This window comes from Podarcis melisellensis (genome assembly GCF_964234715.1).
Source record: "Podarcis melisellensis genome assembly, chromosome: 1".
NCBI lineage: Eukaryota > Metazoa > Chordata > Lepidosauria > Squamata > Lacertidae > Podarcis > Podarcis melisellensis.
The window spans coordinates 124,572,544-124,593,405 of record NC_138528.1 but is presented as its reverse complement, the minus strand read 5'-3'; the positions used below and the strand labels follow the sequence as shown (position 1 = coordinate 124,593,405).

The following is a 20,862-nucleotide window of genomic DNA, read 5'->3' as shown; positions in this document are numbered from 1 at the left end:
AGGATGGCCAAGCCATGGACAGCTCTGTTGTTGTTTAGTCGTTTAGTTGTGTCCGAGTCTTTGTTGGAGTCTCAGCTTCAGGATCTGTCCTTCCAGTGAGCACTCAGGGGTGATTTCCTTAAGAATGGAGAGGTTTGATCTTCTTGCAGTCCATGGGACTCTCAAGAGTCTCCTCCAGCACCAGAATTCAAAAGCATCAATTCTTCGGCGATCAGCCTTCTTTATGGTCCAGCTCTCACTTCCATACATCACTACAGTGGTACCTTGGGTTACATACGCTTCAGGTTACAGACTCTGCTAACCCAGAAATAGTGCCTCAGGTTAAGAACTTTGCTTCAGGCTGAGAACAGAAATCGTGCTCTGGCGGTGCAGCAGCAGCAAGAGGCCCCATTAGCTAAAGTGGTGCTTCAGATTAAGAACGGTTTCAGGTTAAGAACAGACCTCCGGAACGCATTAAGTACGTAAGCCAAGGTACCACTGTACTGGGAAAACCATAGCTTTAACTATACAGACCTTTGTCGGCAAGGTGATGTCTCTGCTTTTTGAGATGCTGTCTAGGTTTGTCACTTCCTTTCTCCCAAGAAGCAGGCGTCTTTTAATTTCGTGACTGCTGTCGCCATCTGCAGTGATCATGGAACCCAAGAAAGTAAAATCTCTCACTGCCTCCATTTCTTCCCCTTCCCCAAGAGAATGGCCACCTTTTCCCCCTGGGCAGAAAATGACCTGACCTGGGCAGAAATGTCACACGCCGTGGTTTAGTTTATATAAAATATGCTGAGATTTATGTTATGCAAAATGAACCATGGAAAGAGAAGGAGAGTAGCTAGGGAAACCCAGCCAGATGGGTGGGTATTATTTATTAATAATAAATAATATTTTAAGGTAGTTTAGATGAATGTTCTAAAATGTAGAACAGAAAATTCAATAAAAATTGTACAGTGCAACCAAGCACAGAGGTGTACCTAGGAATTGTATTGGTGTCTTGTCCTGGGGGGGGGGGATAAATAACTTTATGCAACAACCATATTTGAAATGGTTACCTTTCACACGGCCCAAGTCCTTGAAGCATCTGGAGTGAAGGCAAAAAAATAAGCACGCCTTTGTGCCGCGGTGCAAGGGCAGGAAGCTTCTCCCACGCAGAGGAGTCAACTTCTAGGGATCAAGGGGCTTCACACCTATAAAATATTGGAGGGGACTGCCCCCCCCCCAAAGTTGATGGGCACTGCCATTCAAATGGTGTGCATGCATGGTGTCATGTGAACACGGCCTGCCCCCCATATTTTATTAAAGTTGGCACCCCTGCTCTCCTGTTAAGAGTTTTGTCACCACACACAAAATTTTATGGAATTGTAAAACTCAACAATTTGGCCAGAAATGTTTTGATTTACATCCAGAAGGCATCTGGACTGTAACTTAATTATGAAACAGGTGATATTTGTTTAAAAACATTCATTCGCATAGCAATTTACTATATCTGAGGTGCAATTTATTTATATTCAAGTCACAGATCTTTGGTGGGTATAATCTGAATTTCTACTTTATTTAGAGTCAAGCAAATAAAAACCATAAGCAAAATGTAGGCTTCTATATGTAGTATATTTAGGGGAAATAGTGGCTTGTCAATTAATTAACATTTATTAGATTTCATAGATGCTTTGAAACAAACAGGAGTCCTTCTTTTTTACCTCTTGTTTTTTCTTGTCTTTCCCCTTTCTTTTCTCAACTTTCTTGCAGTTCTCCATATTGATACATACAGCAGTGTATCAAACTCTTACTTTGTTTTCTGGGTTTCTGGGGTTTTTCCTGTTGTTATTCTGTCTCTCACGGCTACAATAAACCTACCATTAAAATTATGGACTGGTCATTTCTTTGTCAAAGGGCAAACGGGCAATTTTAGCAGGGGATCAAATACTCCCCCCCCCTCACTGTATCAATGAATATAATGTCAGAGAAACAATGGCCGCGGTTGCTAGGTTGCTAAGGTCATTGTGACACACCCTACACACCTCATGAACGTGTCAGGTGAGCAAAGGTGATTTGGCAGGAGAGAAGCTTTATGCTTCTGTTGGCCATTTTGTGACCGCTTCTATCATTTCTATATTGAGACAGAGAGAGTGTGTGTGACTGAGTGTGTGAGGGGGGTGGAAATGTAAGTTGGATTTCGTAGCTGATTCTGCCTTCTGGTTCCAGCTTTGTCTAGGACAGTCTGAGGGGAGCTCCTTTCTCCCCAGGCAATGCAGGTTCTGTGCACAGCATAGCTAGCGATAGCAAATAGTCAATAATCCTAACCATGGTGACCACCACAGTGCTTTCCAGATGTCCTTGGACTCCAAGTGCCATCATCTCCAGCCAGCACAACCAGGGATGATGGGAGTTGTAGTCCAACAGTGTATTAGCTCCCCCCTGCCCTGCTCTAGACCTTCAAGCACTTCCTTCACAAGATAGCCTATTTGCCTATGATAGCAAGCACATGTGGCCCTGGTTCAGTCTAGGTGTGTAGAGTAGGAGGATACTGCCTATCTTCTCCCACTCTGTTTTAGGCTGTCAAAGCTGCAGAAGTTGTTTTCAAAGAGCAACTCCAAGCAAGATCTGGGGAAAGGAGGAAGCGACAGCCAAGATGCTGCAGCTTCATCGAAAGCCAAGTCCCAGGACCGGAGGTTTGAACATTTCTATAGCCATAAGGAAAGCAGTGTGGGCAAAGTTGCGTTCTCTTCCCTTCCCATGCTGAAATGGTTCCATCTGTCCAGGAGAAAGAATTCTATCACGCTGAGGAATTGGGATAAATTAAGCACGTTCTGGAGCTGCTGTGGAACCCAAAAGGTCTGGTCCCAAGAATGTAAGGTTCTGGAAACTAAGCAAGAGTCAAGGAGCTTGTCCACGGTTTTAGGTGAGGAGGTGCCCAGGGTTCTTGAGAGGGGTTCTGCACGGGAGGAGAGGGTTGGAAGAGAAATGGAATTACCTAATTCACACTTATCTGAAACAATATGTGAACTGGAACACAACCATCTTTTGAAATTCACACTTCTCTAAATTTTGCAGTAAAGTGTACAAAAATGCATGTACTAGGATAAAATGTGTATACAAATGTATATATTAGTGGAGATAAGATACAAATCTATTGTGTTACAGTAACCAGTGGCGTAGCGTGGGGGGTGCAGGGGGGGCCAGCCGCACCGGGCGCAACATCTGGGGGTTAGGGTTAGGGGGCGCAAATCCACAGGTTAGGGGGCACAAATTACTTGCCTTGCCCCGGGTGCTGACAACCCACACTACGCCACTGACAGTAACTTCCTTTAAAAAGATGTGTCTACAGTCATACCTTGGTTGCCGCCTTGGAACTTGTACGTTTCAGCTCCCGAACGACTGAAAACCGGAAGTGAGTGTTCAGGTTTTCAAACGATTTTCGGAAACTGAACGTCTGGTGCGGCTTCTGCAGCTTCTGATTGGCTGCAGGATGCTCTTGCAGCCAATTGGAAGCCGTGTCTTGGTTTTCAAACAGTTCTGGAAGTCTAACGAACTCCTGGAACGCATTCTGTTCGAGACCCAAGGTACGACTGTATTAGGAGAAATTTGCACTATAACGTTAACAAATTTCCCCGAGGACTTTAAAAACAAAATTTGCCAACTGGTGTGGAAATTTGGGGAACCTAATTTAGGATTAGAAAAATGAGAAACTGAGAGAAACTGAAATGGATTCACCCATCCCTAGGGTGGGTGAGGTGGAGGATTTTATGAAGATGCCAGAGGCTTAGGGTGTTGTCAGGAATGTGCAAATTATTCAACGAGAAGAAGCTAGGTCTCTTTCAAGAAGGTAAAGGGACCCCTGACCCTTAGGTCCAGTCATGGCCAACTCTTGTGTTGCGGCGCTCATCTCGCTTTATTGGCCAAGGGAGCCGGCGTTGTCCGCAGACAGCTTCCAGGTCATGTGGCCAGCATGACTAAGCTGCTTCTGGCGAACCAGAGCAGCACACGGAAACGCCGTTTACCTTCCCGCTGGAGTGGTACCTATTTATCTACTTGCACTTTGATGTGCTTTCGAACTGCTAGGTGGGCAGGAGCTGGGACCAAGCAACGGGAGCTCACCCCGTTGCGGGGCTTTGAACCGCCGACCTTCTGATCGGCAAGCCCTAGGCTCTGTGGTTTAACCCACAGCGCCACCCATGTCCCATTTCAAGAAGGTAGGAGATACTAATAAGAAGATAGGAGATACTAATAGGCCTTCCTGTTCTCTGTTTACCTCTCTCAATTCCTAGATTCAACATCAACAAGCCTCAACCACTTCTCCACCTCCTCTGTCTTTTCATCTACTTCCAACGGGTCGGATGTGAATGAAAGCATTGAACTAGATGGTGATGCCGTCAACATCATCCTCAAGCGCATGGAGGAGGAAGACAAGGTACAAAACCCCTCAGCACATGATGCTTCCTGCACATGGCACTTCTATAGTACTACTAATGCGCTTGCTTGGGAAACGTGATTCTACAGATGTCTGAAGCCTATTTCTTTGTTCATGCAGTGAGTTCTTCACAAATAGCAGCTGCTTGGGAGACCTAGGTTGGATGCTAGTAGCAGCTCCTACTGTAATATCCTTGCCAGGCTGTTGTCAAGTCTGGAAGAGCTGGCCCAGAAACAAGCATGTTTTGGCCAAATGAACACGAACACATCACCAGTAATGTAGAGTCTTGGGACAGAAAACAGAGCAGGGATCTGAGGACTTAACCAGGAAAGGAGTACTTGCTAAAAGGAAATAGTATACAATAGCCAGTGTGGTGTGGTGGTTAAGAGTGGTGGACTCGTAATCTGGTGAACCAGGTTCATGTCTCCGCTCCTCCGCATGCAGCTGCTGGGTGACCTTGGGCCAGTCACACTTCTCTGAAGTCTCTCAGCCCCACTCACCTCACAGAGTGTTTGTTGTGGGGGAGGAAGGGAAAGGAGAATGTGAGCCACTTTGAGACTCCTTAGGGTAGTGATAAAGCGGGATATCAAATCCAAGCTCTTCTTCTACAAGATTGCATTCACCTTACTGAAGATTCTCCCAGAAGGGAGAGAGTGAAACAGCCACACCCAGAGAGGATGAGAATAAGGGGTTTGGGTGAGAAGTGGCCAGAAAGATGGGGCAGGAGGGAGGATGAGTGAAAGAGAGAGCTTTTACCTAGCCCTGAGTTTGCCGAGATGCACAGAGGGAGGAAGGATGAGCAGGCTCCACAGGGGCAGGCTTGGACCCATGAGGGAAGGTCAAGAGTCCCAGGCAGCAGTGGGGCATCCACCAAGCAGGAAAAAATAAATCTAGCCACAGTAGGAGTTCCACTAGGCAGAAACATAGGAAGATACAGGGCCGGCCCACCCGTCAGGCAAGATGAGGCGACTCCCTCAGGTGGCAGGATCCACTGGGGCAGATCTGGCTTCCCAAGGAATGCACAGTGAAACGGACTAATTTTCTTTCTCATTGAGGGTTGTGTAGCTATAACCAAAAAAAGAGGAATGAACTGTTTTCACTACAAAGTGGAAACGCGTGATCCCAGAGTAACCCTCTTTTGAGCTCAGTGTGGTGTAGTGGTTAAGAGCAGTAGACTCGTAATCTGGTGAACCGGGTTCGCTTCCCCGCTCCTCCACCTGCAGCTGCTGGGTGACCTTGGGCTAGTCACACTTCTCTGAAGTCTCTCAGCCCCACTCACCTCACAGAGTGTTTGTTGTGGGGGAGGAAGGTAAAGGAGAATGTGAGCTGCTTTGAGACTCCTTAGGGTAGTGATAAAACAGGATATCAAATCCAAACTTTTCTTCTTCATCATCATCATCACTTTTCTAGTTCTGTAGCGTCTCTGAGCAGTTGTGAAATAGGTGGGTTAATTCTGCAGTTCAGTTCTCATTCCGAGCCAACCAGGAAGGATGTCTAGGACACATCAAAGAAAGGCTCAATAATGCCCTCTCCTAACAGCCCCGGTTCTCTCTCAACTTACAGAGCAAACAGGATGAGAACGGGGACATTAGTTTCCTCAGCGCCATCTCCGCTTTATGCATCGCTACACAGCATAAACGACGGAACAAACTGAAACTACTGTACACCAAAGACGAATTAACAGAGGCTGTCGTGGTAAGTGAGGTGCAACATCAGAAATCCAGTCAGGAGGTGGCAGCTAGCTAGTAGATGAGAGGCGTGAGGTCTGGATTTGGGGTTAGTTCTGTGGAAATAAACCTGGCAAGCGTGGAAGGACTTTGGAATAGGGTCACTAAATCCTCTTGAAAACACCACACCCTACAAGCATGCAGTTGTAATTCCTTCCCCAAGGTGTTCTGCAGAGGACCCCCTTGCTAAGCTTGCTTGGGACTCCCTTGTCTCTGTATTTCTCTGTAGTTGTATTTGTCTCTGTGTCTGAAACCCATGTTTCAGCAACAAGTCCTTCTGGGGTAATAGGTGGCTGGGGGAAATGGAGTTGGCTGCCAGGGAAACCTCTGCTCCGTGCAGCTCTTGGCTCTGTTCCTGACAGAGGACAGACAGTTAATCGGCATGGCAGAGCTGGCCCAGTCTTTGTTTGGATAGTGAAGCATTCCCCTCAAGTTCTGAAGGTGGGAAAACAAAGCTAGGACTTCCCCAAAGACATTTCTATTCAAAGAAGAACAAGGCAAAGCACAGTCATGTTTCTGAAAACCATCCCAGAAAGGAGGGGTGAAAATGAGCCAATTAAAAAAAAAACTAAAATAAAAAATGACCAAATTACAGTCCAAATTATTAATTATGAATTTTTTTTCGGGCTTCCCATAGTCTGGACCTCTGAAGTGTATCTCCAATATCTTCCTGCCTGCCTCTTCTTGTTGTTTTTATATTTTCCACATTCCGATCTTAACACTTTAAAGTTCTCCGTCCCTGGCTATGTGATTCTCAATCATGTCAGAAATCATATATCCTTTCATCCATTGAGTACAGCTTTATTTGTGTGTATATATTTATTTCAGCTGTCTATTTACCAGTGCAGCTTTTCCTGACTTCATTCCAATCTTCCAATCCAGGCTGTTGCCCAAGTCTATCGTCTGAAGTTTAATGACTCAGCAACTCCCAAGTTGTTAAATCATTCCACTCTGGGCTGTTGTCCAAGCCTCTCATTTGAAATTTAATGGCATAGTAACTTCCACCTTGTTAAGATGTTACTGTAAATTGTTGAGCATACTGTTTGCAATATTGTAATGTAAATGAACTGTATTCCACAGATATAAGTTATCTGATAATCGATCAGCCTTCCCGGAGACCACACAATGTCCCCCTTTGGGCCCTAGAAGGGGGGTTGCTAGACATCCATTCAGCCCTCTCTCTCGCTCATCAAGGCTGAATTATGATATGGATATGTTAATTGGCTGTTTTTATTGGAAAATCAATAAAAATGATTCAAAAAGAAAAAAGAAAATGAGTGGTGGGTGGGTGACAAAATGTGTGTGAGAGAGAGGGTGGGGGTATTTCCTTTTGCTTCTAAGTTGCCTTGAGAATAATTTGATAGAAAGATGGGGTATAAGTTATTTAAATGAATTTAAAAAGTGGGGAGGCCTACAGTGACTCTAAGCCTATTCAGCAGCATTCCTGCATTGATGAGGGAGGGAGATGAAAGATCAGATGGTTGGAAAGGAGAAACAGAGAGAGTTTCTATATCCTTAAGTCTACTAAAATGCATAGAGGAAAGCCGGGAAATGAGGAATTCTCGACGGCAGGCTTAGATCCAGGCAGGAGATTTTCCAGGGAAAGGAGGTGGAGATTCTAGGGACCCTCTTTGTAAAGGGAGCATCTGATGTTTTATGCGTGCTTTGGGTAAAAGGCCAGAAAGGAATGCAGGTTTATGCTTGCCTGTTGGGCTAACACGGATCGTGAGACAAGATAGAGGTGCGGGGACAAAATGGGAGTATGCTGGTAACAGGCTCGCGAATGAGAAAGAGCTTAGACGAAACCATTTGGGATGAAAGTGCCCCATTGAAATCTGTGGAAAGAGGTCATTCACCTGCTCTGTTCTGGCCCATGGTCTCTTCCAGGTGGTGATGGAGAAACTCCCGGTTCACTCTGTGCCCACATCAGTTCTACCGTGCTGCATGGTGGCCATTTACAACTTGAGGTATGCCTCTTGAAGACCAGGGATTCCTGATCCTACTAAGAAGCAATTAGCGCGTGCGAAGACCGCTGTATTTGTGATGAATGAGGGTAGAAAATAATGTATTTTCAGGAAAGCAGATGCAACATGGTAAACGGCCCGGGAGAAGCCCAGACAATTGATTACAATAGGTCAAAGACTTTCGAAACAGAAATGCTTGAAAGAAGAAGTGGAGAGGCCGGTACTCTGAGGCTCCAGAAAGGAGCAACTGACTCCCCTTGGAAGTGCCCACACAGATCTTAGAAGGCATTTGTTTTCTCCACACCTTGGGAAATATACCGTATTTTTCGCTCCATAAGACGCACTTTTTTCCTCCTAAAAGGTAAGGGGAAATGTGAGTGCGTCTTATGGAGCGAATGGCGCTGTGCAGAGAGGGAGAGCTGCGCAACGCCTGTTCAGTGAAGCGGGAGGAGGAACAGAAGGAGACCCTTCTGTTCCTCCTCCTGCGAAGGAGAGGTGCTGCGCAGAGAGGGAGAACTGTGCAGTACCCCTTCAGCGATGCACCCGTCTGCGAAGCTGCAGGAGGAACAGAAGGGACTCCTTCTATTCCTTCTCCAGCTTCGCTTGAAGGGGCGCAGCGCAGTTCTCCCTCTCTGCGCAGCACCTCTCCTGCGAAGGAGAGGTGCTGCGCAGAGAAAGAGAACTGCACAGCGCCCCTTCAGCGACGTGCCTGTCCTGGCTTCTGCCTTAGCCACAGGCAGCCTCTTCGGGCAGGGGGAGCCTTCATCCCGCTGCCCTGAAGAGGCTTGGCGTGGTTATCCTAGAAGCCAGAACAGCCACACGGTATCCCAGAAGCCAGATCCCTCTTGCTGTTCTGGCTTCTGGGATTCAGAATAATTTTTTCTTGTTTTCCTCCTCCCAAACCTAGGTGCGCCTTATGGTCTGGTGCATCTTATGGAGCGAAAAATAGTCTCCAAGCCCAAGGAGGGGAGCCTGTTCTCCTCCCATCCTCAGTGCTCATCCTGGCATTTGGGATCTGAAGTCCTCTGCTTCTCAAGTCGCAAGAGGAGCCTCCCTGCGGGAGATTAGGAAATTCTGGCAGTGCACAATCTAATACTTTTTCCTCCACCCCACCAGTAAAATCAAGCCTCCACTTGATCCAGAACTGGAGTCGTGTGTCTTGCGGTTGGCTATGCATGGGGTTTTCACGATGGACATTGGGACTGGGGATGCCACCAAACAGGTAGGCAGCGATGGGCCACCACCTTGGAAGGCTCTGCCTCCCCAGTTGGAGGCTGCCATGCTTCCAAATACCAACTGCTGGAAAGGGGAAGAGTGCTCTTGTGCTCATGTTCTGCTCCCTGGTTCCCACAGGCATCTGGTTGGCCACTGTGAGCACAAGGATACTGGCCTAGATGGGCCATTGGCCTGAATCAGCAGGTTCTTTTTATGCCCTTATGTGTGTAAATTCTTGTTGAACCCACGAACCATGGGGTTGCCAGCACGGCATTCCTTGGCACCCACAGGGTCATCTCCTTGGCCCCTTATTGAAATTAGACTTGAAAGAAGCATTCTGTTGTACCCAACAGAATAGGCTGCAGTGGGTGTTGTTCCCACAGTTGTTACTCAATAATAATAATATTTATACCCCGCCCATCTGGCTGAGTTTCCCCAGCCACTCTGGGTGGCTCCCAATCAAGTGTTAAAAACAGTACAACGTTAAATATTAAAAACTTCCCTAAACAGGGCTGCCTTCAGATGTATTTTAAAGAGAAGATAGCTGCTTATTTCCTTCACATCTGAAGGGAGGGTGTTCCACAGGTAGGGCGCCACTACCGAGAAGGCCCTCTGTCTGGTTCCCTGTAACCTCACTTCTCGCAATGAGGGAACCGCCAGAAGGCCCTCGGCCCTGGATCTCAGTGTCTGGGCTGAACAATAACAGCATATTATCTGTGGAACCACTTCTAGTGAGAAGTTCTCCCTTTGATGGCCAGATCTCAACGGCTCTGGGATGAAGCCTATTTGCAGGCATGCTTTGTTGGGGAGAAAATCCAGCTCTCACGCAGGGATTTCCCTTTTCTTCCAGGCGCTGTATAGAACAACTTCAGCGACACTCGAAATCCTGCTCAGGTCATTATTAGCAGAGGACCCGACCACCAAGCATCTGCTGAGGATCTTAAAAGTAAGTGGGATGAAGAGAAATTGTGGCAAAGGCAGGGAGATATCGCAACCTAAGCAACATTTGGTCTGCAAAATCACCCGCCATGCATTATTGTAGGGTTTCCTCCGTTGGCAGAGTTTGGGCATAATATTGTGATCTCCAGGCCCATGAATAACTGACTGAACCAAGATCACTACCCAAAGGAGTCTCAAAGCAGCTCACATTCTCCTTTACCTTCCTCCCCCACAACAAACACTCTGTGAGGTGAGCGGGGCTGAGAGACTTCAGAGAAGTGTGACTAGCCCAAGGTCACCCAGCAGCTGCAGGTGGAGGAGCGGGGAAGCGAACCCGGTTCACCAGATTACAAGTCCACCGCTCTTAACCACTACACCACACTGGCCCTTGGGCACACAGGGCCACTTACACACTCACAAAATCAAACAGTGGTGAAGCTTCAGGGTGCAGGTGGGAGGTTATACCCTAGCAGAGCTGGCCCTGCCATTAGACAGAGTGAAGTAGCTGCCTCAGGCAGCTGGCTTTGGCCTTCACAGAATGGCAACGAATAGTTAGTCATTTAATTTATTTTTATTCTATTCTATTCTATTCTATTCTATTCTATTCTATTCATTCATTCATTTATTATTATTTTATTTTCACAAAGTAATAAAAAGGTAAAGGTAAAGGTACCCCTGCCCGTACGGGCCACTCTTGACAGACTCTGGGGTTGTGCGCCCATCTCACTTAAGAGGCCAGGGGCCAGCGCTGTCCGGAGACACTTCCGGGTCACGTGGCCAGCGTGACATCGCTGCTCTGGCGAGCCAGAGCCGCACACGGAAACGCCGTTTACCTTCCCGCTGGTAAGCGGTCCCTATTTATCTACTTGCACCCGGAGGTGCTTTCGAACTGCTAGGTTGGCAGGCGCTAGGACCAAGCAGCGGGAGCGCACCCCACCGCAGGGATTCGAACCGCCGACCTTTCGATTGGCAAGTCCTAGGCGCTGAGGCTTTAACCCACAGCGCCACCTGCGTCCCTCACAAAGTAATAACCATACATAAATTAGAATAAAAATGTGCACCCCACCTAAGAGACCATTCCATTGTAACTATCCCACCTCCCAAAATTTCAACACCCCTTTCCATTTTAACAGTACATATTCTACAAACACCCTCCATATCTCCTCAAAATCAATGCTCTTGGCATATTCCCCAGCTTACCTTAATGGCACATTAAATTAACAATTAAGATGATTCTATTTTTGTTGCCAGGGAAGGGCACTCGTTCTTTTCTACCTTGACTGAGTGGGACAGCACTATCTGCTGCCCCACCTCGGGCAACCAAATAGCTGCTCTCCTATAATATTTATTTTTTTAAAAATGCTTGAACGCAGAAAATTAGTGGGTTTACGAGGATTCTGCCAAGCCTTATCCCTGGCATATGTGGCCACATGCTATGTTATGTACTGAGTTGAATAGGATCCAAAATGCAGCAGTCTGATTGGCCCTAGAACAATAGGATTCAGAATGCAGCAGTCTGGTTGGTCTTAGAACAATAGGATTCAGAATGCAGCAGTCTGATTGGTCCTCAGGAGCCACCCAATCCAGCTCCAGGTGGAAGTGAATCCGCAACCTGATTGGCCTACAGGTGAATCCCGGAATTAGCCAATCATGTGGGGCCCATTGTGTAAATAATGTATATAAAGCAGACATTCTGGGGGAACTTCCATTCCTCCTCACCACTATGAGCTGAATAAATAGCATGAAATCCACTCTGGATTCCGAGTATATTTCATGCTAATAGGGTACATCCAAGCTAAAACGCCACATTGTTCATCAGGCACGAAGCATTGCAAGTCCACCACAAATCGTCCAGAGATAAAACAGTAGATCCTGATCTACTTCCTGCCCATTCCTGAACTAAGGCACATCTATGAAGAGGAACAATTCATCCTAGGAGAACTCATGTGGCAGATGCACAATCTTCCATCTTGAGACATTTTGGTTGGTCCTAAAAACAAAACTGGGTGGCGCTGTGGGTTAAACTCCAGAGCCTAGGACTTGCTGATCAGAAGGTCGGCGGTTCGAATCCCCGCGACGGGGTGAGCTCCCCATCCAACCTAGCAGTTTGAAAGCACCTCAAAGTGCAAGTAGATAAATAGGTACCGCTCCAGCAGGAAGGTAAACGGCGTTTCCGTGCACTGCTCTGGTTCGCCAGAAGCGGCTTAGTCATGCTGGCCTCATGACCCGGAAGCTGTACGCCGGCTCCCTTGGCCAATAAAGCGAGATGAGCACCGCAACCCCAGAGTGGGCCACGACTGGGCCTAATGGTCAGGGGTCCCTTTACCTTAAAAACAAAACCCAAAAACCCCACTGCTTGTGGATTTTGGATTATGGATCACTGCTGCTTCTTTTGTTTTGAGCAAAAGGGTTGCGTGAGATATTGTACCAGTGCAATATTCCTGAGGTGTTGCTTCCTCCTGCAGCACATCCATTTTTGGATACACTCGAAATACAAAGTGGAGAGAATCAGAGCTATCAAAAGCAGTGCTGCGCTCCTACGTTTTGCTGTCCTTATGCCAGATTTTGATGTAAGTGTGACCTCATATGCTGCCCCCTTTTGCTCTAGGGAGCAAATGTGAGAGCTGGTCTTTGTCGCTACAACTGCTTTTTAGATTTATCCCACCCTCCAGAGCCAATTCATATTGAGAGCTGAATGTTATTTTCAGTATCTTAGTCTTAGAGGAATAGGAGAGGGGAAAGCCAATAATAGAAGGGGTGGTGGCAGCTAGGAATGGCTTTGTTTGCATGAAACTAGTATGCTCTTCTTGGGTCCCTTTGAGTGATAGCCCGTATCTCGCAGGGATACGGGTGGCGCTGGGGTCTAAACCACTGAGCCTCTTGAGCTTGTCGATCAGAAGGTCGGCAGTTCGAATCCCCATAATGGGGTGAGTTCCCATTGCTCTGTCCCAGCTCCTGCCAACCTAGCAGTTTGAAAGCACGCCAGTGCAAGTAGATAAATAGGTACTGATGCGGCAGGAAGGTAAACAGTGGTTCTGTGCGCTCTGGTTTCCGTCATAGTGTCCCGTTGCACCAGAAGCGGTTTAGTCCTGCTGGCCACGACCCGGAAAGCTGTCTGTGGACAAACGCCGGCTCCCTTGGCCTGAAAGCGGAGATGGGTGCCACACCCCATAATCGAATTTGACTGGACTTAACTGTCCCGGGGTCCTTTACCTTTTTACCTCTCTGCTCCCATCCATACCACTGGGTTGTTCCTGGCATTCCAGGTTGTTGATAGGTGCATTGGGGTTCCTCTTTTGGCTTGAACTATGTTGATTTGCTGTTCTGGCAAAATACACGGAGGCCCTACATCCATCTTCTCAGAGTCCCATCCAAAGGACAGAGAGAGAGGAGGCTATGTTCTCTGGAAGTATCTGTCTAACCTAGTCCATAGCTGTCAACCATCCCTTATTTGGCGGGGAAGTCCCTTATCCCAGCGCCATGTCCCGCTGCTGTCCCTTATTGATGATGTCCCTTAAATTTCCCGGGTTTCAAAGGAAGCAGCTCCTCTCCCTCCCTCCCTGCCAGTCAGGGAGGCGCCAACTGTGTTGCTTGGCTGCGTTGCTCACCCAATAAGGAGTCTAAGAACGACTGGGGGGTGGAGCTTGCATGCCTTGTGCCGATCAAATCGGCCGCGTTGCCTGGGGACTCGCCTTTGCTCAGCGCTTCCCAGCGGAGAGGTGACGGTGGTTTTCTTTGCTGCATCCCCTTTGCTGGGTTGCTGCGCTGTGGGAACCACCGCTTGAGGCTTCGCTTGGCTGCTGGCTGGGCTTTCTGCCTTTGGCTCGGAGGGGCTCAGAAGTCGAATAAACCTGTGCTCTGAAAATCCCTTATTTTGGCTGCTGATCCCTTATTTTCGAGGCTGCTGGTCCCTTATTTTCAAATCTGTAAGTTGACAGCTATGACCTAGTCTGCCCATTTTGGAGATGCAAAGTATTATTTTAAGAGTTTCTGAGAAGGGTTTAGATTTTGAGGCTAGGCGTACCCATTAAAGACAGAGAGGATCTGACAAAGAAGTGGGGGACAAAGATCTCTCTGGTTTTCCTTCTTGCTAGGCTACCTGCAAACTCCCAGAACTGGGGCACCATGTAGCAGAGCTGGCAATTTGTATTGGGGATTACCAAGCAGCAGTCAGCCGACATGCCAGGGAGAGTATCTTCCGTCTCTATGAGCTGCTCCTGCACCAGAAAGGCAAGTAAGCTGCAAAAGCTGCAACAGCAGTTCCAAACATGATGGAATACATTAAACACCTTAGTTTTACGCGCTAGTGAAATAAGATTAGAACTTCTGGCCTCAGTTCCTAGTGTGTTTTCCCATTAATATGAGTTGAGTCTCATGTTGACTCTCTGGTAATGGTGCATTTCCCGCAAAGCTGACTCAACTGGCAAGGAAGAAGCTGTTGTCTTGTTCAGTTGTATTTCACAATGCTATGCTCTCCCCTTTGCCAGTAAAAGAGCCCACCCTTTGAGCAAAGCTGGTGGGAGATCAGCATGCAAGAGCATTTGACATTCCTCCATATAAGCCAGAATTTGACCTTCATTTCTTGAGACTTGCCTCAGAGGCTGATACCAAAATGAGAAGCAAGGTTGCCAGAGAAATTCCCTAGGAGGGAACTCTCGAGGTGGATCTTGCAAACATTTTCACACAAAAATTATAGAATATTGTCCAAAGGAAACAGAAAGGACTAAATTCATTTTCATTAATTCATTTAAATACTTATAATCTTGACCAATGCACCCAAGATGGTGAACAAATTGCAAGAACAGGTATCCACCAAAGTACGTAGTTGTGCTCTGGCAAAGTCTTCTGCCTGCTCTACAGGACTCCCTCACCTCCTCTACCTGTGTGCCCCCTAAATCTCTTTCTCGGGGCTTCCCTAATGCTCCAGAGGAGATTGGGGAGGGCACAAGGGGTGTACAGGAAAAAGAGAGAGGGGAGGAAGTCCTGTTGCGCAACAAGACATCCTTGTTCTAATGGGACTACTTTGTTGACTACTGCTCATAAAAATACAATACAATAAAAAAAGGATTTTAAGGAACCAGCTGACGTTAACATATAATCCCACCAGTCTAAAAAATGTTTCCAAAGCCATCAGAATAAATTATAGGTCTGAAAAGCCCTAAACCCAGAAAGAGCTTGTGGCTCTTTCAGATATTGTTAAGAGTCCTATCCCCAGGAACCCCAGCCAGCATGCCCAGTGGTCAGTCGCAACATGTAGCTCAACAATACTTGAAGAAGACGAAATTAATGGACTATGCAGAATTGGACAAAATGACAGGAAGGATTCGAAACCTGCGGGACCAGAGATTTACAGAAGATTGGAAGAAGTATATGAATTATTTGAAGAGCAACAGTAATCAACAAATTACGCTAGTAGGACTACAAGAAGTTTTGTAAGGAGAAATATACGAAGTGTTACAAAGTAGAAAAAGATAGAGATATTGGTTATGAGTTTGAAATGTAATAGGGAAGATAAGAAATGCATACTGAGAGATTAGATTGGAAAATTTCCAGACAGGATTGATGGAAGTCAAAAATTTGAATAAGATGTAAAAGTATGTTTAATTACTGTTGAAAATGATATGTTAAAAAAAAAACTAATAACAATTATATAAATACTTGAAGGCTCTCAGATTCCCCATCCCTGCCCCAAACCTTTAAGTATGGAACGACAAAGCTTTTAACTCCTGGTGTCTTACTGTCAGGGATACGCATGAATAATGCCGAAGAACTCTGGTGCAGAAGGTACCAAGAAGAGAAGAAGATGCTCTCTTACATAAACATGATGAAAGTTGGAGAGGTAAAGGTGTCCCTTCGATGCTAGAAGCCCCCCTTTCAATACAAAACCACTCAAGTGTCTGATAGATTTCTTGCTCCACCTGAGAAATGTAGGTTCCTTTCTTTTACCCTTCTCTGCCTCCAGCAAACACCAGGATCAGCTTAAGGGGTTGTTGGCAGAATTGTGTGAAGAGACACATTGGGAGATATAATTGCAATGCAGTCCTTGACAGTATCGTGGGCAGAAGAGACGACATCCTGTCTCAAGGATGTCAAAGTTGTGATAACAGAGAGGGGGAAAGAAGAAGCAGGGATCGTTTAATGAACATGCAGCAATCCAAAGATTGCTTCATTTTGGTTTCTTTGCTTTTAGGTGTTTGGGACGTTCTTCAATGAACAGCAAAGAAGATCCTTTCTAAGAACAGCTTTGTTAGCTATTTATAGTCCGGACCGGAGGGTCAGTGAAGCAGGGATCCTCCTTGTTTATTCTATCCTTGGGAATGCAGAAGAACTAATGGATGTGGAGGTAAGTTACTAAATTAAGCTTTCTGTGAAAAAGTATATTATAAAGGACAAGTCTTCTTTCAGGATGATGGGGGAAAAAGACTTCTGACTGTTTTGGGATTCCCCTCACCCCTCAATCTCTCCAGGAAAAACAAGTAAAGAAAAAAATATGGCATCAGCTCCACAAATTTCGAGTTTGCAATGAGTTGCCTGTGGCGGTACAAAGCCTCTCTGCAAGCAAAGGTAATGTCTATTTCCAGTTACGGGGAACACTACCAAAGATATGGAATAATTACAAGCTGTAATTATCTACTTATAAAAGACCACTATCCATAGCTTCAACCAGTCTCTTAAGACACAAATTGCCTAAATTTATTGTTGTATTGTGTGTGAGCCAGATAGAGGAGGAATTAGGTTTGGTGTGCAATTAAAGGCGAATCTATCTAATTCACACTTTTCAAAACAGTTGAAATTCAGTTTCTCCAAATTTTGCAGTGCCATTTTCTAGCCACTGTTGTAAATTAAAATTGCCCTTTTCCCTTATGGGGTATCCAAGAGCCCATATAGAGTCCTTACATAGGCAGGTTCCCTCTTGGTAGGAGAAACTAACAGAGGCCAACCAGAGAAAAGCAGCTAGTAAGCTTGATCTTTATTGATCTGTTGCAACAGGGTGCTCCCCTCACCCGCAGGAGAGAGGAACCCAGAAAAATGGCTGCAAGGCCTTATAAAGACTTTTGAAATTGCCACCCTGTAGATGAAGACCACCCCCAGAAACATCATACATACATCACAGAAGGGGTATAACCTAAGACCACCCCTCAGATACATCCTACTTACATCACAGAAAAGGCGGTCTAAACAGAAATTTAAATGTTGTTTTTCTCCTGTCCTTGTTTATCTCCTGTCTGGCAGGTTACTTGATTGGATTGCCTGGGGAGCCTGGCCAGTCTTTTGTAACAATAAATACTTAGTTCCTGGGCCATGTCACAGGCTCACGCCCTATTCAAACACAGACATACTCTTAAGACAGGATTTGTGAAGGAAAAGACAATGCGGAGGCTTTTCCACTTTGACCTTGCAGAGAAAACATTTGCTCATTTTAGGAATCAAAATGGCTTCTGGTCGGTCTTCCTGTGCTGATCTATGTATGTGCGGTTATGAACATTACCATATATCTAAGACCTCAAAATTCCTATCACACCACGCAATGTGTACAAAAAGGTATGCACTCAGGTAAAGTGTGCATAAAAATGCATGCCTGCTAACATCAACCCATAACCGACGCGTCCACATTTTAGCACCAATCCACGGTGGCCAACTGGTTAGAGGTTTGGACTAGAACCAAGGAGAGCTGGGTTCAAACCTCCAATCAAGTCTGTGGGTGACCTGGGCCAATCATTCTCTCTCCACCTAATTTACCGTTTGTGATCTCCTTGGAGGGTTGGGATGATGTTGACGATCTATACGGACCCCTCCCAAACATTTTCCTAAGTCAAATGAAGCTGGTATCATTCAATCTGCCTTCTCTTCGTTTCCACTCAGGTGACGTGCTGATGGAGGATCTTGATGATTACGTACAGTTGTAAAACAACCGCCCACATCTCTCTACTTTCTGTCCCCCTCCCCTCTTCCTTTCTCCCTTCCCCTTTCCCTCTTCCTTATGTTTTCTCCAGGTGGCTATGTGGGGCCAGAGCTTTTGGGATTCACAGGATCTCCAGAGCTCCCTTAAAAGAAAAAAAAACATTTCCCCTATTCTCCACGGAGATGGATTTTCTTCCCTCTGGACAGATGGAACAGCTTCCTTTTGGGAAGAGGTGAGACTTTTCTCTCCCATCTTTTGGCTTGCGAGTGTTTCATCCCTTCTGTGGGAGGTGTCCAAACCTCCAGTCTCTAGGATGGGCATTCTGTGGGTTAAACCACAGAGCCTAGGACTTGCCGATCAGAAGATCGGCACTTCGAATCCCTGTGACTAGGTGAGCTCCCGTTGCTCGGTCCCTGCTCCTGCCAACCTAGCAGTTCGAAAGCACGTCAAAGTGCAAGTAGATCAATAGGTACCACTCTGGCGGGAAGGTAAACGGCGTTTCCGTGCGCTGCTCTGGTTCGCCAGAAGTGGCTTAGTCATGCTGGCCACATGACCCAGAAGCTGTACGCCGGCTCCCTCGGCCAATAAAGCGAGATGAGATGAGCGCTGCAACCCTAGAGTCAGCCATGACTGGACCTAACAGTCAGGGGTCCCTTTACCTTTACCTTTTAGCATATTGGATGCTGCTGCTGCTTCCTCCTCTTGGGTCACATTCAGAGTTGCTTTCTGGAAAAAGCCTGATGTGCATAGGGGCAAGAACAAAAAGCATCCCTTGCTTGCTGGATCCAGGTAGCCCCACCATCCCTCTGGAAAGAAGAGGGGCAGATATCCACTTCTTATGCTCAGTTGGGGCCCAGAGGTGGCTGGTCTATTAGGGCAAGAACTGTCCAACTAATCTCAGTCTGCCCTTAGCTAGCAGCCACCTGCCTGTCTTCTTGTGTACATTTAATCCAGTGATGGTACTTCCTATCAAGCTTACCTCTCCTTTGTGTTGCCACTGTAGGACTTCGTGTAGTGGAGGATGGGGACAAAACTAGAATCAGCTGGCTCTGGCGCCACCTACTGTCGGGCTCCTTGCCTTCCGCCCCATCAGCTCCAATGTGGCTTCCTGGCAGCATTTTTCATCTCCTTGCTGGCTGGGTAAATGTAATCCCACCATCCCTCTGGGAAAGGGGGACACATTTTACTGCTTCTGTCCAGACCACCAGAAGGTGGCCCTCAATAAATGGCTGGAGGAGACTGGGACACACAGGGCTGAGAAGAGTAAACCAGGACCCTGTGTGGGTTTTCTCCTGCCCCTTATTTTCATTGCTTCCCTTGCTGATTAATGCTATCATCCCCAACATTCCTGTGCAAGAAGGGAAAGAAAGGGGACAGACAACATTTGCTGTTTTTCGGCTTGACTGCTGCAAGGAATGAGTAGAAGGAGAACGCAACAACACAACAGATTTGTTTTCCCCGGAAAAATAAAGATGGCAAGAAGACATATTTGAAAAGTAACAGGAGATATGGAAACAGATTAACACTAGCGAAAATACGAGGAAATTAATTTCTTGGGAATTTCAGAGTTTTGAAAATTATTTTTTAAAGCAAGATACAGTCACAACGATTAAGGCGGCAGAAAACAGACTGGGTAACAGACTGGCAATATTGGAGAATGAATTTATAGTCCGAGAATAAATATGGATAATTTTTTTTAAAAAAAAGAGAAAATGTAACTGAAAAAGCAGTAGAAGACAGAAAACATAAATATGGCTTTCACAATTTTGGAGCAAGGTAATAGTCAACAGGAAGAAGGATGAGATTTATTATACAATCATACAGAGGTGTTTTTTTGGGGGGGGGAAATAAGGAACATTTTAATTTCAGAGGTTTGAATGAGAAAGCTGAAGATGTAAAAGGGGTCCCTTTACCTACCTTTAGGGACACAAACGGTAAAGATGGACACATTTTAACATTACTTCCATATACTTTGCACGAACACATGATAGGTGTTTTGGACTGGGGGTGCATTCCACAAGCAGAAATTCTTGCCTAGGGCACCTGCTGACGAAGTTCATTAGGTGAATAGCACCCTAAGTGTGCAATGATGTTTTCTCCGTCTTCTTCAGGGATCCTCAAACGTTTTCAGCTGTCCCTCAGACCTTGTGGGGGGGGGGTGGACTATATTTTGAAGGGGGGAAATGAACGAATCCCTATGCCCACTGCACATATTGTATCTGCTAGCACCAATCAAAGCCCAGCCCCCTTCCTCCGCAGGGTGGGGGAGAAGCCGGGAGGGAGGGAGGAGGTGCCACCGCCACGAGGGAAAGAACGTGCGTGCTGGTGCAGCCCAAACGATCAGATCCACGCCGATTCCCGGACCGCCCGCAGGCCGGATTTAGAAGGCTATTGGAATGGATCTGGGCCTTAGTTTGCTGGCCCATGGTCGTCTTGATATTTTATAGTTTAGCAGAGCTGCTTGTAACACACTGAAGGCTGTGAAAAAATGTGGAGGACCACATTAATGAATTGAACTGGAATGGAATTAGTTCCTTTTTGGCAGAGGTGAACTGGAACTAAGCCTGCACACCAATAGGACTTTGTTCTCCCACAAGCAAAGCAGAGAGCTTGAAAGCTATTTTTGCACTAGGTTTGCCCAGCACAGAAAGAGCTTTAAAGCTCCATGCCTCGCTTGCATTTAACTTGCCAGATTTTAACCAGCGGCCTTCAACTATG

General features: G+C 46.4%; 1 protein-coding gene across 4 annotated transcripts; it reads left to right on the top strand.

Annotated features, from left to right (window-relative positions):
• The first annotated feature begins 1,276 nt into the window (after positions 1-1,276).
• On the top strand, positions 1,277-19,838 carry LOC309358124 (maestro heat-like repeat-containing protein family member 7). 4 transcript variants are annotated; one of them, XM_081890959.1, is made up of 14 exons: positions 1,277-2,657; positions 2,748-2,887; positions 4,254-4,396; positions 5,960-6,091; positions 8,011-8,090; positions 9,204-9,309; positions 10,153-10,248; positions 12,707-12,811; positions 14,336-14,471; positions 15,986-16,080; positions 16,432-16,584; positions 16,709-16,805; positions 18,236-18,376; positions 19,148-19,838. In XM_081890959.1, exons 3-13 carry the CDS (start codon positions 4,379-4,381, stop codon positions 18,289-18,291), a joined length of 1,074 nt encoding a protein of 357 aa, XP_081747085.1. In that variant the 5' UTR covers positions 1,277-2,657; positions 2,748-2,887; positions 4,254-4,378; the 3' UTR covers positions 18,292-18,376; positions 19,148-19,838. The 4 variants fall into 4 exon arrangements, with proteins under 4 accessions (XP_081747085.1, XP_081747082.1, XP_081747083.1 ...); XM_081890956.1 differs by having other exon boundaries at positions 1,277-2,887; XM_081890957.1 differs by lacking the exon at positions 19,148-19,838 and having other exon boundaries at positions 1,277-2,887; positions 18,105-18,238.
• The last annotated feature ends 1,024 nt before the right edge of the window (positions 19,839-20,862 follow it).

Excerpts from the sequence above, each read along its gene's own strand:
- LOC309358124 (XM_081890956.1), top strand. The coding sequence starts at position 2,722 with ATGCTGAAATGGTTCCATCTGTCCAGGAGAAAGAATTCTATCACGCTG. Across the intron at positions 6,092-8,010 it reads AATTAACAGAGGCTGTCGTG|GTGGTGATGGAGAAACTCCC; the intron begins GTAAGTGAGGTG and ends GGTCTCTTCCAG. Across the intron at positions 8,091-9,203 it reads GTGGCCATTTACAACTTGAG|TAAAATCAAGCCTCCACTTG; the intron begins GTATGCCTCTTG and ends CCACCCCACCAG.